We start from the raw sequence: 17,411 nt of genomic DNA, 5'->3' as shown, positions 1-17,411 counted from the left end.
TTTTCCAAGGGGATGGGGGAGGACGAACAAAGGGTTCCTCCCCTAGGGAAAGTCTCTTTTTATATTAATGATTATCAACTATAATAGGGCTGGAAGGGACCTCAGGAGGTCATTGAGTCCAACTAAATCATCCCAGCCATGACTATGTCAAGCAGGGACTTAAAAACCTCTAGGGATGGAGATTCTACCAACTCTCTTTGTAACGCATTCCAGTGCTTCACCACCCTCCTTGTGAAACAGTTTTTCGTAATGTCCAAGGAACTTTCACTTTCTTCCATTTTTATATATATTATATAGTTGCCTTCACTTTCTTACTAAACCAAGCTGGAATTTTTGTATTTGTTTTAACCAAAACAGCATTGTTCCTTGAGTGTGGCATTATGGGCATCTTAAATAATTCCCAATTTTTAATCACATTTTTCTAATTAAGTTCTTCCTAACAGCTGATTTGACCTATAATTATTTTGCATTTTGTGAAATTGGCCCTATTTCATGACCATGTGTGGAGAGAAAGAGAGCGAGAATGAATGAACTGGTTTGAACTCACCTGTACTTGCACATTATGAATGTGATCAATTCATAATCCCTTTTACCTAAACTACTATTAATTTTTAGGTCTGTGATTGTTCTCTCTTCATCTGTTAAGCTAAGTTCTGTTAAATAATTCTCCCACATTGGTTGCAACACTTTTTGAGTTAGGAAACTATCATCCATGAAGTTTAGCAATTCCAGACATGGTCTGTACAGACAGCAGGAGACCTACAGCATATGTCACTCATATTAAAGATCCCCATGATCACATTGCTTTTTCCGAGACCTTATGGTCTAGACCAGTGATTCTTAAACTATGTTTTGCGGAACACTGATGTTCCATGAACAACTTGCAGGTTTGCCGCAGCAGCGTAGCAAAGAGCAACAATGTGCAGTGCATGTATATTGAAACCAGATACGATGTTACTTCTTCATTGCTAGGATGGTTGATTAAATTACTTCATTTTGGTTTTGATGTATACGTCTCTGTTTGTTTTTTTTGTCCGACAATTTTTTGAAGAAAAACTTCATAGGTGTTCTGCACAAAAGTTATTATTGCTTGGTGTTGCATAGTCTCAAAAAGTTTAAGAAACACTGGCCTATAATAAATTAGTTCTAACTCATTCCACACACTTTTCTAGGATTAGAGATTGGCGCACAGGAATGAGGTTGTCTTGTTCCCCAGAGGGTTCTGGTGATTGTCCGCAGGCATCTTGTGCTTTATCTATTGGAGCATCAATAAATCAGCCTAGGATACTATTGATGAACTAATGCCCGAGTCTCTTGGTTAAATGGGAGGGTTTGGAGCAAGGTCAGTGTCTAAAAAGCAAAAGGACATGACACCCCACTGTTAATCCTGCTTAATGGGGGTATGATGCCAATGAAATCACAGGCATCACACTCATGTAGAATTAAAGTGAAGTTTGCAGTGAATCAATTCCATTGTCTCTAGTGATCATAGTTGAGATTAATGGATGTACTTACCCTGTTCTAAACAACACTGTCACAGCTACAGAATAACAGACATTATGGATAATTAGATATGCCACTTGTCTTCTCCACACGCAAGACTCTGAAGTTCTTGTGTGTGTCTTGGCAAACCTCTGTTATCTATTAAGATCTCATACCCTCCCATTACAAGATGAGATTTTAAAAAGTATGGAAAAATGATGAACATCATAAAGACCAAACTCACAGTGCTTGGGCATCATGCTATCTTCCAGGAAACCCAAAAAGATGTCTTCAGGATGCTTGTCAGATGCACAAATTCTGTATTAAGCTCAATTATGCTGTCACTTCGGCTTTATTTTTTGTTTGTTGGGAGCTTCAATTCCAGCTACAGCAATTGCATAGCTGGAATCAACTTAGCTATACAATGGACATACCTGGCCCAACTCTCTGAGGGACATCAACTGGAAAAACTCTCCCATCAACCTCCCTTACCCCTTGCAAGACTGAGGAGTGCAGGGGTCAACTGTCAACCCCTATAGCTCAATTTCACACATTCCCCACTAGTCATGCAAAATCAAACCCCAGTAGATTGACCCTGACTGGGTTGATCTTCTGTGTAGTGAAGACTTACCCTTAGATTACAATGGCAGCATCTACACTGAGGAGTTCAGCTCAGCACATACACACCCATGCAGTCGAAATAGTGGGGCAACCAGGCACCACCCAAGTGAGGAGATGCAAAAAAGTATAAGTGTCTGAAAGATGGGAATGTGGACTAAAGTAAGGGAGCGGAAATTGAGTCTGCATAAGGAGGAAGTCATGCGGGCTCAGAGGAACTACCATTTGGAGGAATGGTGAGTGGTTATCTCTCATTGCTTCTTAATGTCATGCTCCCAGTGCCACCACTTTAGTTCAGTGTAACACTTCAGTGGGAGATTATGGGGCACGAAACTTCTCAGTGGGAGGCTCATGATTCATGATCTCGGTTCACCGGAGCTCCTGGATCTGTCAGGAGGCTCAGGGACAGCTGGCTGGGAGGTGGTAATTCCTTCTGTCCAATGTGCAATTGTACACAGCGACCCGCTTCCGTGCCATTTATGTGTCATGTTTCAGAAATGCACTCTCCTTAGGACTATCCTTAAAAAGCACTCTGGAACTTCAGCAGAAAGAGCAGCCTTCTGCCTCGGTGTGTCGTTATGAGCACGTATCATCAGCGCCATGCAACTGCACCAGCAACCAACCCTTTCTTGGTGTGATCTTCACTGTTGGGTACCACCTCTAAAATTCTCGTGTTTGGGGCCCAGTTACACTATGAGCAACCCAGTTACTCCTAAGAGAGCTCCACAAAGTAGATCTGTCTAGCAGAGCCCACAGCTGTACTCTTCAGGATGACAGGTAGCACGTTTACAGATGAAAATGTTACTTCAGTACAAAGAGTTTATCTGGTGGCCACCTGAGAGGGTAAGCTTTTGGGAAGGATACAAAACTTATCTGCTCAATCAGGCTTTTTAATTGCATTAGCTACTGAGCTAATAATACTTGATGTCTTCAAACACTTTTGAAGAGCGTATGTGCTATGGCCCTCGGTGCAAGTAATAGAAAAATTTTAATGACTGAATTAATTAATTTTTTCCAAAAGGCTTAAAGGAGCTAGACACCCAAAACCTATTGACATTCAATTTCTTTAGGACTTTTGGGAAAGTTCAGTCTAATGGCAAACTGCTCCACAAGATAGGCTGTCCTCCACGGTCACTGAAGATGATCCAGTCATTCCACGAAAACATGAGAGGAACCATCCAATATGATGGCACATTATCGGATGCTTTCAGAATCAGGAGCAGCGTCAAACAAGGATGCGTGCTTGCTCCAACATTGTTTGGGATCTTCTTCGCACTCCTCCTGAACCATGCCTTTGGATCTTCAACAGGAGGGCATCTTGCTGCACACAAGATCTGATGGGAAACTGTTTAACCTTGCAAGGCTGAAAGCGAAGTCTAAGGTGTGAGAAGTCCTCATCAGAGACATGCTGTTCGCAGACGATGCTACTGTAGTGTCTCACACAGAAGACCAGCTTCAAAAACTGCTGGATCGGTTCTCCAAAGCGTGCAAGGACTTTGGGCTTACCATCAGCCTAAAGAAGACAAACGTACTCGGTCAGGAGGTTGCTAAATCCCCATCAGTCAGCATTGACAACTATATGTTAGAGGTTGTCCACGAGTTCGTTTACCTCGGGTCCACCATCACTGACACCCTGTCGTTGGACACAGCTAAATAGGAGGATCGGAAAAGCGGCCACAACTCTGTCCAGACTCAGCAAGAGAGTGTGGAATAACAACAAGCTGTACACTCACACCAAAATGTAAGTCTACAGAGCCTGCATGCTCAGCACCCTCCTTTATGGCAGCGAGACTTGGACTCTGTATGCGCGCCAGGAAAAGAGGCTGAACGTCTTCCACTTGCACTGCCTCAGGTGCATCCTTGGAATATCATGGAAGGACAGAGTGACCAACACTGCCGTACTCGAGCAAGCTGGAATCCCAACCATGCACACCCTCCTCAGGCAGCGTCGACTCCGCTGGCTTGGCCACGTCCACAGGATGAACGATGGAAGGATTCCAAAAGACATCCTGTATGGTGAGCTAGCCTCTGGCAAAAGACCTCCCGGACGCCCCCAGTTGCGTTACAAAGATGTCTGCAAGAGAGACCTCAGAGAGGTAGACATTGAGCTGGACAACTGGGAAGATCTAGCAGACGACCGCAGCAGATGGAGGCAAGGGTTACACAAGGGCCTTCAGAAGGGCGAGTTGAAGATCAGACAGCTAGCAGAGGAGAAGCGAGCGCACAGAAAGCACAATAAGGACTTGCCAGACACCCACTTCATCTGCAAGAGATGCAGCAAGGACTGTCACTCTCGTGTGGGTCTTCATAGTCACAATAGACGCTGTAAATGAAGTCCTCAATTGAAACTTTAAAGGGTGCAATCCATAGTCTATGCAGACTGAAGGATGCCTACTGATTGACAAAACATGTTTCGTTCATAGGTGCTTTAACCCCCTGCCTCCCTGAACAATGAAGTTTTGCCAGGGCAAGTAAAACTGTGAATGTTGCTTTGCCAGCAGGCGATAAAAGTATTTTGTCGACAAAAGTGGGTACAAAGAGCCTTTCCACAAGCTAACGTAGCAACACAGCCTTGCTGCTAAAAGCTGCATAGTGTAGATATACTCCAAATCGTCAGATTGTTAAAAACAATCGGTTGGTTCAGATGTGGGTGTGTAACTTCAATTAGATTTGCAGTCTTGCCTTGTTAGCAATTGCATTGCTCTCTTAATCTATGATCTAGTCCCCTGCTGGCAACAACAGGGTGATATGGTAACTGTGAGATGCCCACAAAGCACAAACAGTTTTCAAAGCTACTCATCTGTGAAAAGTTCTGCTCCTTCTCTCACTCCCAAAGGCATTCATACTATTTTATGCAAAGATAATTTGAAAAATGGGTTTTCCAACTTTGTGGGAAAACCACCCCCTCCCACATAACACAATTAAGATAGTCCTATTTACAGTAGGTCACAGCATAAGACAGACACTTACTCACAGCCCTCAGGAACCTAGTGAGAGAACCAAATACAGAGATTCAAAATGAGAGGGAGAAACTGCAGCTATTCCCATGGATACCCACAACTGAGTCAAGAACCCACGTGTTTATAAAGAGCCAGCTTGGATGATGGGAGAGGGGTAATGCTAGACACAGATTGGAAAAATAAGCAATACCTTCCAACATTGCATCCTCTGTAATTTACTTTCATACAAAGTGGACTAGATCTCCCTGCAAGGCATCAGTCCCAATTAATATAGTAACATAGTTTGCTCTGTTTGCACCTAAGGAGCTGCAAGGATGTGCAAGAATTTCTATCACTATAGTAACAGATCATAGAATCACAGAATGTTAGTACTGGAAGGGACCTTCAGAGGTCATCGAGTCCAGCCCCCTGCCCTCATGGCAGGACCAAGTACTGTCTAGACCATCCCTGACAGACATTTATCTAACCTGTTCTTAAATATCTCCAGAGGTGGAGATTTCACAACCTCCCTAGGCAATTTATTCTAGTGTTTGACCACCCTGACAGTTAGGAACTTTTTCCTAATGTCCAACCTAAACCTCCCTTGCTGCAGTTTAAGCCCATTGCTTCTTGTTCTATCCTCAGAGATCAAGAAGAACAAGTTTTTCCCTCCTCCTCATGACACCCTTTTAGATACTTGAAAACTGCTATCATGTCCCCCCTGAATCTTCTTTTTCCAAACTAAACAAGCCCAATTCTTTCTTTATAGGTCATGTTCGCTAGACCTTTGATCATTCTTGTTGCTCTTTTCTGGACCCTTTCCAATTTCTTCACATCTTTCTTGAAATGCAGCATCCAGAACTGGACACAATACTTCAACTGAGGCCTAGCCAGTGCAGAGCAGAGCGGAAGAATGACTTCTTGTGTCTTGTTCACAACACACCTGTCAATGCATCCCAGAATCATGTTTGCTTTTTTTGCAACAGCATCACACTGTTGACTCATATTTAACTTGTGGTCCACTATAACCCCTAGATCCCTTTCTGCCATACTCCTTCCTAGACAGTTGCGTCCCATTCTGTATGTGTGAAACTGATTGTTCCTTCCTAAGTGGAGCACTTTGTATTTGTCTCTATTAAACTTCATCCTGTTTACTTCAGACCATTTCTCCAATTTGTCCAGATCATTTTGAATGTTGACCCTATCCTCCAAAGCAGTTGCAACCCCTCCTAGCTTGGTATCATCTGCAAACTTTATAAGCGCACTGTCTATGCCAATATCTAAATCGTTGATGAAGATATTGAACAGAACTGGTCCCAATACAGACCCCTGTGGAACCTCACTTGTTATACCTTTCCAGCAGGACTGAGAACCATTAATGGGGCACCAGGGGCACAAAGAGGTGAATTTACCTGTCCCAGGCAGTAATAGGTGCCATTTAAGATCATACAGTACGTCAAGAGGCAGAGTGAGGAAGAGAACTAGAATCTCAGTCTTCTGATTCACAGCTGTAAACTCTGATCAATAGAATGTATTGGCCCTGTGTTCACGGTCAGGCACATCTTCTGTGTATTCATATTTTATGTGTGTACATAATATATGTCCATGACCCTGATTTGTATGTACGTATATACCTACACTTTAAGCATGCATGTGGATGTGATAGATCTAGGATAACTATTCTATAGCTCTCCACATACTGCAGTAGGGTTTGCCTGCTGAACAAGCTCATCTCTCTCGCTTTCATATACAGTATTTGTTTGCTTAAAAATTATCCACTCACTACACAGCTAAGCATCCTTCTGGGGCATCAGTGAACGAAGAGGTAAAAAATGGATACCTCCAAAGTATCGACACATCAAAATATCACCAGGCCGTGAAAATTAACATAATGCAATAAGTTATGCAAAGCAAGAGGGGGAAAATATGGCACTTACCTGGCAAGAGATTTGCACAAGGTAGACCAGCTCCTTGGATTCACAGCCGTTTCTTGTTACTTCGTTCTGGTCCTCTGGAAGTGAAAGCTACACCAAGGAGCAGGGAGGGGAGAAGAGAAAGAGACAGAGACCAGGTCAGTGAGCAGGGAGAAGCCAGGCACATAATAATGCCTGAAGCACCACATTCACATCAACTTGCTCGTAGGCATGCCAGGTATCAGGAACCAGGATTGTGCTTGTCTGACTGAGAGTTGCAAGACTGAAAATATTCAGCATTCATCAGATACACAGACCTCGCAAAAGACAATTTGATTCTGCATCTCAACAGACAGTTTTTTAATATGCAGTGCACCATTCAAACAACTGTCAGCAAGCAAAGAATAGAAGCCCAATGATTAAATCTCTAAGTCTGTAAAACTAAATGCCCACTCGAAATATCCACATCAATAGCCGTGCATCAGATACCAGTGATACATTCTGCTAACTATCCACTTCATTCTCTTTTTATTTTATATGTTGGGGCCAGCATTAGGTAATCAAACATGTCTCCAGGTTTCAACACTATCAGGTAATTTACCACAACAGAGAGCTTTACAGCAGCATCATTCATCATATACAAAGACCCATTAAGCACAATATTATCATGAGCTTTTCCAAAGCATGTTGAATAGTAACTGAGAGGTAGCCATGTTCGTCTGTATTCTAACAAAACAAATCAGCGGCCATGTAGCACTTTTTGTTTTGTTTTGTTAGTCTTTAAAGTCCTGTATCATTGCTGGTTTGATTTTTTCCAAAGCAGCGAGCGGAGATTTAACCATCTCATTTCTGTTCATATTCTGTTTTGTCCGCACTTAGAAGCTTTGCTTGTATCACTCTACAAGTAAACCCTCCAAGTGCAGACGAAGTTTATATGGGCAAACAAGTCCTTCACATACCAGTTCCCTGGAGAAAATAAGCCAGACCAGCTGGCACAAGGTCCACTCTGCTGATATGAGGGGGTCTACACCAGTGTTTCCTGTGAACTGAACGTTTGGGCATCTGCCCAGGAGAGATTCAAGTGCCACTCAGATGACTAGCAGAGTGCCCTCAGTGGGCAATACATGTTTACATTGGTGGTGCACATGTGCCTGGGCGCATGTAATATTTATGCCACCAAGGGATGGTGAAAATTACAGAGAACACGAGTCTATATTAGACTTTTGCACGATTATATTGCCCCCCTTCCCCTCAAATGGCCCCACACTCACACCCTAGCCAATACAGCTATGCCAACAAAAGTTATTTTCACTCTGAAAATTACCCCACAGATTTGACTTAACACCAGGGAAGAAACTGGATTCACTTGGCCACCACGCTACATTCCATGTAATGAAACTCACCAAACTGTACGCACTGCAAGGATTGTAATTCCCCATCTGCGATCCCCAGGAACATTTGATAACATCAATGTCTCCTGAGTGATGCAGGGAATGAGATGCAATACTGAAGCTACGGAGCAGCCAATTCATGCCTGAATTCCCCATCAAGTACTTTTAAGTCAAAATCTTAGCATTCTGAGATTTTGGTTTGTTTGTTTTTTTAAGCCCTGATGAATCTCATAAGAGACTTGCACGGACAGAGCTGGGAAGACAGATGCCTCTACCACCAGCTTCTCTGGCACAGTTCCTAATCCACTGTTGTCTTAAAATGTAAGACGGAGGCTCCAGTAGAAATAACATGTAATAACACCACGCAGTATGAAAATGCCAACAACTGATCTGAGATTCTCTATCCACCTCCAATGGCAAATGAACGGTCTCTCAGCTTCCTTATTACAGGCTGAATTCTGCTGTGCCATGAGTCACTATGCAACCCCAAGTGCAAAGTGGCTGTACAACATATAATATGGTCCTATAATCCGATCTTCATTTAACATGCCCACATTTCCAGCCAAGAGTGCTATGAGCCCTCTCCACATCCATCTCTTCTCAGTCATTTCCTCTTGTCATTGCTATTTGTTCCCTTTGTGCCCATCTCCAAAGCGTGCCAGCCTGGGAGTTGGAAAAAACACCCATCATTATCTGAATCTGTGATGAAATCAAAAAAAACTTGGGACCAAAAAAATCAAAAAACTTCCCACTGGAGATACTTGATTGGAAGAAGATTAAAGGTCTAGAAAACATGATCTACAAGAGAAGATTAAAAGAACTGGTGTGTTTAGTTTGGAAAAGAGATAGCTAAGAGCAGACATGACGGCAGTTTTCAAGTACCTAAAAGGGTATTACAAGGAGGACGGAGAAAAATTATTCTCCTTAGCTTCTGAACACAGGATAATAAGCAATGGTCTTAAGTTGGAGCAAGCGAGGTTTAGGTTAGACATTAGGAAAAAATTCCTGTCAGGATAGTTAGGTACTAGAATGGATTGCCTAAGGTGGCTGTAAAATCTCCATCACTGGAGATATTTAAGAGCAGGTTAGATAAATATCTAACAGGGATGATCTAGATGGTGCTTGGCCCTGCCATGAGGGCAGGGAACTGGACTTAATGACCTCTTGAGATCCCTTCCAGTTCTAGTATTCTATGATTCTATAATGAAAAAGAGAGAAAATCATAAGATGCATGTTTGGTAATTAATATTTATGCATAAACCTTCTACCTGAAAACATACTGCACTTACTCCAAGACCCCACAAACATTTTCCTCCCAAAATATTACGAGGTGAGTAAGTATTTAACCCTATTTGTCTATTTTATAGATGGGAGCACTGGGGCAAGGAATGTTGTATCCAGTGTCATACAGTGAGTCAGCAGCAGACCCAAGAATTGAACATGTGAAGTTAAGCATTGATCAAAACACCAAAAGTAGTAGTAGTAGTAAGCCTCTCTCATTCCTACATCTTAGAGCACAGGCCACTGACAACTATTCACCAGCATTCCCTGTCCTGGGCAATCATTTCCTCTTCTGACCAAGCAAATCCCATCGTTTTAGTGTTGGCCTTCAGGTCTTTATACCAGGTATATTTTGGGTTCCCTCTCTTCCTTTTTCTTCACGGGTTCCAAGTTAAAGCTTGCCTTGTGATGTTGGTGGCTGATTTTCTAAGTGTATGTCAAACCATCTCCATCTTCTCGTCCTGATTTCTTCTTCAGCAGGAAGTTGGTGAGTCAGTTGTCACAAGTCTTGGATGTTGATGGTTTATGGCCAGTGGACCAGGAGGATTTTATGGAGGCAGTTATTGACTACATGTCTAGATTTTTTTTTTTTTTTTGACAGTCCTCTTTCCGACCGAAAGCCAGCAAACACCAGCTTGCTCCAAATAGCTGCTGGGCATATGTTCAAATTAGTCACTGCCAATAAAAGGCCATTGTTAAATCTTAATTAAAGGTGGAGTGGCAGGTAATATAATAAACATATCAATATATATTTTTGGTTTTGATTTGCCACAATAAAGATAGCTTAAATATTTTTGGGGGAAAGAAAAGTTTAAAATTGTACTCAAAAAGTGTAAGATTATTGACAGTTACAGGCCAGTGACCCAAGACATCCAAAACCCACCCCTTCAAAAATATGTTTTATAAAAGAATCACAGCACTTCAGGGAAACCAATTTAATCTCCTTCGAAAGGTGCACTGAAGCTAGTAAAAAAGCACATCCTTTCTCTCACACACATGCGTTCCAGGAAAAGAGGCCTTTCCTCAATCTTGTTGGCTTGTAGGATGGTAATTAAGTTGAACGGTAGAGCTATTAAAACAAAGCAGCAGAAATGTAGCACTTTAAAGACTAAAAAAATGATTTATTTGGTGAAGAGCTTTTGTGGGACGGACCCACTTCATCAGATTCATCAGCAGAGTCATTAGTTATACTAGCAAGAAGAATTATTTGCTTCTTCTTTCAACCAAAAATAAATTCAGCTAAAAAAAAAAAGAACAAATGACTTGCACAGAAAGATCTTTAAAGTAACTTGGCTTGCTGGGAAATGTGCACATAATTGATCCTGCCACAACACTTTAAAACTAGTCAGGAGCAAACCTAATCCAGGAGAAAACTGAAAGAGACAAGAATGAAAGAGAAGATCAAGCAACAGAAGCAGATGAAGCCTTGGTTCTCCCTAGAACCTAGCATCTTTAGATACAGTAGTTGAAGAACCTTTTAAAAAAAAATCACAAAATATGACAAAAAATTTAAAACAAATCCTGCAACTTCCCCGACTAGACATAACGTCCAGAATTTCAGCTACTCTTCCGCTGCCTCAGTACCTTATGGTAAACAACAAAAAGGCGCTTTGGGCCAAGAAGTACTTTAAGCTTTGGACCATTTATTTTATAGGCAAGGTGTTCAATAAAAAGTTCAATCTCACACTTGTCCCATACACAGGGAAATTTTTCTGCTGCTCTTAAGCACTCCAGCCTGTTTCACGATAGAAAAGTCTCCATTAAGAAAGTATTCATGTTAGGGTGGACAGACTGTGGAAAGCATTTAAAACATCTTGTACAGCTGCAGTTCTTTCTTTTGTTGGAAGGCTAAGGATCTTTTTAGAATTCCCAAAGACAAAAACAATTCTGCTCTTGGTCCTCAATTTCTGTAGCACTTCCTATGATCTCCAACCCTCACTCTTAAAATAGTCCTCTCTCATCCTCCTACCTACTACTGTTTAATACTTGAGCTAATCCCCTCTCGGCCTCCAGACAACCTCTAGCTATAATTCCTCCTGTAAAGCACACATTTCCTTCCAGCAGGAGAGATGGAACTGTAAAGCGTCAAGACTGTCCAAACAGTTTTGCCTCTGTCTGAAAGAGATTCAGCACTGGGTATGCCCTGCTGCCTTTTAATATGATTGAATAGCATAACAAAGTTGTTCCTTTGTACATTTGTGCCTAGGTTTTTCCCCACTAACATTTTATTTTGCAGCCAAATTTAACGTTTAAAGTGCTGCAGCATATGGAGTATAGGTGAATGGCAACATTAAGAAACAAAACCAACAGTTAAAGGAGAACTAAAAAACTGTGAAATACTTTCCACATTTGGAAATAACTGGGTGCTCCCATCCAGTTAAAAAAGTAGGCTTCTTTTTTTTTTTTTTTTTTTATGAAAAATCCACCTTCCTTTCCCCACTTTGTTCCATATTTAATTGGGATGAGAAAGGATGTGCATGTTAGTTTCACTGAGACAACCATACACTAATTATACCAACACATCAGGGAAACTCAGGCTACTCCTATATCAAGGAAGCAGATGTCCAGGCCTGGTCTACATTCTTCCCGCCCCCTCCATGACGACTGATCGAAGAAGCACAAGTTCAACTATGCAAATAGTGTAGCGGGAGTCAGTGTACTTACCACGGTGTCTTCCATGTTATAAGGTCAGTGGGGGCTGCTCTCCCATTGATTCTGCCTACTTTTCTGGTCCTAGTAGAGTACAGGAGTCAACAGGAGAGCACTTGGAGGTTGATTTGTCACATCTAAGTAGAGTGATAAATCAAACCCGCAGTAGATAGACTGCTGCAGTGTCGATCTACTGTGTAGTGAAGACAAGCCCTAAGCTATTGCAATGTAAGCTCCACTTTTAAGGAGTCTGTGTCAGCGTGAATATACCGGTGTATTTACATCAGTGTCCATGTTCTTAATAGAAGACTTCATTTAGCATAACTTAAAGGTACTTTTGACCCTGGGAAAATTCAAATTAAACTGGGAGTCACTTTACGTAACATTTTCTTTCTGATCCATATAGGCTGTGTCTACACATGCCCCTCCCTTTCGGGAATTGGGAAAAAGGGAATTTCAAAGCGTGGGGTTTATTTCAAAGTGCCTGCATCTATACAGCCAGTCTGTGTTTCAAAAGCAGCACTTTTGGAGCACGACTGGCCATTGTTGTGCTAATGAGGCACTGAATATGCATGTCAGCGCCTCATTAACCTCTTCCGAAGTGCCCCATTAACCTGCCCCTTCCAAAAGGGAGTGGCATGTGTAGAAATGGCCAGAGAGTAAATTACAATAATCAAGACTACCTGACGATGTCACCTCTAGAGTAAGGTGGATGGGACTCAAACAGGGAAAAGCGTATCTAACTACAGCCCCCTTTCATGTTACCTCTGAATTTGGCCCTTTACCTACTAAACTTCACTTCCAGTCTATTAACCAAGGGCTTGCTGAGTTGCTGATGCCCCTACAGTAAACTGGCAAGGGATTGTCTAAGAACAATTTGTTTAGCAACCATAACCAGCCTCCAAGGTGACCAAGCATGTCCTCTAGATACCATTCCTAGCTCTGTTGAGAACAATGAGCTAGCGTTGAGGTCTCTGAAAACAAGCTACCCAGCTGTTTTTACATGTTCTGTGGTAATCAAGCAAAATACGCACAGAATGTTGCATTAGGCTATATACAATCAACAGATTATTTCTGCTCTTTAAAACATGATATGACATGATACAACATGACGGGTCATTCCCTAGTAATTTTCTTTCTAATTGTGTCTCTAATGAGAAGTGAAATTTTCAATTTACCATATTCCCTTGCATATAAGCAAGCTCCCTAAGTCTGGTTTGTAAAAACTCACAAAATGAATGCCTTGCATAAGAGCTAGCCATGTTTGTCTCTGCGCAGCCAACCTACTCTTAGGCTGAACATTTTTTCCCTCTCTAAACAGCATTCTTGCACACTGTATTAGTATCTTTGATTTTGTCCTGTTGAGGGGCTTTTCATTCCAAGCGTGTCTTGGAGATGCAATGGCCTAAATAGAATATGCACATAAATGGCCATTCTGGGAAAAATCAATGGTCCATCCAGACCATGAGTCTTTTAATAGTGACCAGTGTCACACGCTTCAGAGGGAAATGAACAGAACAGGGCAATTTATGAAATGATCATCTCTGTTGTCCATTCCTACCTTCTCGCTGTCGGAGGTTGAGAGCTACCCAGAGCATGGGGTTTTGTACCTGATCATTTTGACAAATAAACACTGATCGATCTGCCCTTCATGGACCTTATCTAATTCTTTTTTTAACCCATTGATATTTGTTGCCATGGAATGTTATGAAGACCAAAAGTTCCACAGACTGACTACATGTTGTGTGAAGAAATACTTCCTTAAGTTTGTTTCAAGCCTGATGCCAATCAATGTCATTGCATGACCCTCCCTTCTCCCCACCCTGCTTCTTGTACTATGTCAAGCGGGTAAATAATACTTCCTCATTCACTTTCTCTACATCATTCACGATTTTATAGACCTTTGTCAAGCCTACCAGCCCTGTTGTCTCCTTTCCAAGCTGCACAATCATAGTTTTTTCATCTCTCCTCCTTTGGAAGCCGCGCAATTATCTTTAAGAATTTCTGTTGCCTTATTCTGTATTTTTCCCCAATTCCAATACACCTTTTTGAGACCGGGTGACCAGAAGGGCACTCAATATTCTTACAAGACTGATCTAAAGACGACTGAACTCAAAGGAAAGCCTCCCATTGACCTTAATAGATTTTGGACCAGGTCCTATGTGCCAAACTATCCTGGGTAAATTGTTTTATTCTTCTTACAAGGTAAAACAAAGGCAGATACTACTACAAGAAAAGGGCACTCTCCTTTCCTTCCAGGCCCCAGACTTCAGCTGACTTATTTGAGCAAGCATTGACTGAATCAGATGTAGTTTGGCTTTTTTTTGGATCACTTGAAAAGCTCAGTTTTCACCTTCAAAATCACAGCATAGAGCTTCCTGAAAATAACAATCACGTAACAATATACTTATTCCTTGGAGATGTGTGCTTAGCTATCACAAGTAGATATGACTGACTTCAATAATCTTTATTTTACAGCATAATCTTTTCAGAGTAGCATTTTATAATGAGGCATGCTAAGATTATGAGATCATGAGAGATAAAAGGTAGAGCTGCAGATAAACAGTACAAAATGTTTAAATAAATGCCAAAATTGTTATGTAAACACTAGAGAAAACTGAACTGCAGAATATGCTGTTCAATCACAGAGAGTGAAATGGACAAACACAGCAATGGAATTCTAAGAGGCTGCTATAAAACCATACTTTTTCATTTTAAAGATGAATTTAGGAATAAATTATGCATTGACAGTTACATGAAAATTCCCAGTGCTATAAATTTATGCCATAATATCAATCGATGCAAAGACAAGTTTCTGAGCATCCATTCTGTATTACTGGGCATGCCAATAAAGGATGAAGAGCGCAGAAAGCATAAATACTTTCTAAGGTTCGTTTCTGTGCTTCAACTGTAGTGTGTCAGAGAGACAGCATTCTTTTTAGTTCAGCATTCAAATTCACCCTGTGCAGCTGACTGTAGTTCACAGTTCCTAATACAATGATCCACTGAATGATAACGAACTATAATAAACTGAATAGCAACAAAGATTTCCAAAACTAAAAGACCAGTCAAAGCAAAAAGCATGACTCCAGTGCGCCAGTCCACTTAATGGGAATTGTTCCATCCTGTGTACCTTGCAAGATAACACTAAACTATACATCCTGCTTACATGTATTTTGCAAAAGAAAATAATCGTTTCCAGTCAAGACTTTGTTATATGCAGACAAGGCTAGCAGGGAAAAAATGAAAACCACAACCCTTCTAGTTCATTGGTCCCTTCATTGTCTGAGATAAAGCAGCTCATCTCTTATAAGCTGCTGAACAAAGTGATCAAATATCTTCTGCAGAGAAGAACTTATTGGATTTCTGGATTTCTCTTCTCGAAATAAATAATAATAAAGACAGGAGTTGACCACTTAAGCTACAACACACGCTAGATGTGTGATTTGAAACTAAGCATTTTAATAATTATAAATATTTTTACAAAACATACACAATGAATTTCAAAGGGCTGGTAAATTACATTGCTTTGTTTGTAATGGGACAAAACAGAAAACATTTGATCACTCAAAAGAGTTTTTCATCCTAGTAGTTCTCCACGAGTAAGTTGTTCCAGCAATCTGTGAAATATCAGCATTTGGACCAAACTGCAAGCATTTTAAACTCTCATTCATCTATCTGGAATTCTGTAATCACAAACCCTGGCTGAGAAGCTGGCTGTATGCAAGGCACAGAGGACTTGCCACATTCCACGTTACTGACCACATCATCTAACTGTCCTGATTTAATAACATTTTGCGCCAAGTTTAGGAAACAAAGATTGGTTCATCTGTCTGTGAAACTTGTTCATTCCAACTTCTTTATAAAGTTGGGAATATTCTTTGCTCAGGTCGGTCACTCTCTCACACTCTCTTTCTTTCTCTCTCTCTCACACACCCATTGGCATAGAGTCATCATGGAAAACACAGCTTATGAAGGAAAAGGTTACAAGAGCTTTGCCAAAGGAACCACACATAATTTGTAACCAACTGCCTTCATTTCCATGACACAAATCCTTCTTCATACAGCAGTAAACAAAGCTTTGCCTAGTTAGCAAGTTTCACCTGATGATCAAAAACATATCCCAGTTACCTATAAGTAATAACAAGTGGGGTGCAACCAGTGCTTTTTTTGTGCCAGTACTTGCTGGTATTGAATACTGGCACCTCGGCAGCCTTGGCCGTGGGATTGGCTGCAGGGTGGGAAGCTGGCTCCTTTAAAAAAAAATGTGCTCTGGGTGCAACAATAACTATTCAAGGTACAAAAAGCTGCTGAGAGCATGCTTGAGCCCCCAAAGCCTACCCAGATTCAAATCTGCTTCCACTGAAATTAACTAAAGCAGGATGAAACCTGTGGAACCCCACATCCACCCGTCCCATCACACAGAAGTGTTTTTAATATCACTTGCTGAGTCCCAGCATGCAGTGGGAGCACAGAATCTATGCTGATGCAGGACTAACCTTGGGAAAATCTAAGCCTCAGTACAGTTACTGGAGCTATGTCTACACAGCCAAGTTATTCTGAAATAACAGCTGTTATTTCAAAATAACTTTGCTGTCATCTACCCTATGCACATGCTATTTCAAAGTAAACCTCTTTGCAGAGCTATTTCAAAATAGGATGAAATAAGCCATAATGGCATCCAATTGCATTGTTTCAAAATAGAAACTACATGGCTGGAATGCTATTTCAAAATGTATTTTGTGTCTAACAAGGTTATTTTGAAATAAGATACTACCTATAATAATAAGATAATACATCTGTAGTGTAGATGTAGCCTTTGTGAGCTCTCACAAGACCATAAAAAATTCTTCATGACCAAGAGCATTATGGAAAATTTCATGGTAAATCTCTCAAGCTCCCATACAAATTTTGTGGTAAACTGTAATGGTTGTGGGTCAGCATGAACACAGAAGCTTGTATCTTACATATGCTATTAAAATTGGGACCTGGAAAATGGCGCCTTGAGAAGAAGAGACTGATCTTATAGATAAAACCAGTAAGAGGGCTTTCCTGCTACATGCTCCTTGGCAGACAAAAGTTCTGGTACTGACAACGTGGGCCACAATGCATTGACTTCTGTATCAGACAAAAGAATA

At 41.2% G+C, this 17,411-nt stretch overlaps 1 protein-coding gene across 8 annotated transcripts in view; it reads right to left on the bottom strand.

Moving 5' to 3' along the window:
• The window catches only part of ARHGAP32 (Rho GTPase activating protein 32), a 407,411-nt gene that overhangs the window by 128,125 nt on the left and 261,875 nt on the right, over window positions 1–17,411 (bottom strand). For 7 of the 8 annotated variants that reach the window (XM_074976799.1, XM_074976796.1, XM_074976797.1 and 4 more), the window contains one exon: window positions 6,977–7,063. The exons of the other annotated variant lie outside the window; for it this stretch is intronic. In XM_074976799.1, coding sequence (XP_074832900.1) covers window positions 6,977–7,063 — 87 coding nt within the window. The remainder of the gene's footprint in view (window positions 1–6,976; window positions 7,064–17,411) is intronic. 8 annotated transcript variants of the gene reach the window in all.

This window comes from Carettochelys insculpta, chromosome 25, assembly GCF_033958435.1.
Source record: "Carettochelys insculpta isolate YL-2023 chromosome 25, ASM3395843v1, whole genome shotgun sequence".
In the NCBI taxonomy this organism is placed as follows: Eukaryota; Metazoa; Chordata; order Testudines; family Carettochelyidae; genus Carettochelys; species Carettochelys insculpta.
This window is presented reverse-complemented; position numbering and strand designations above follow the sequence as displayed.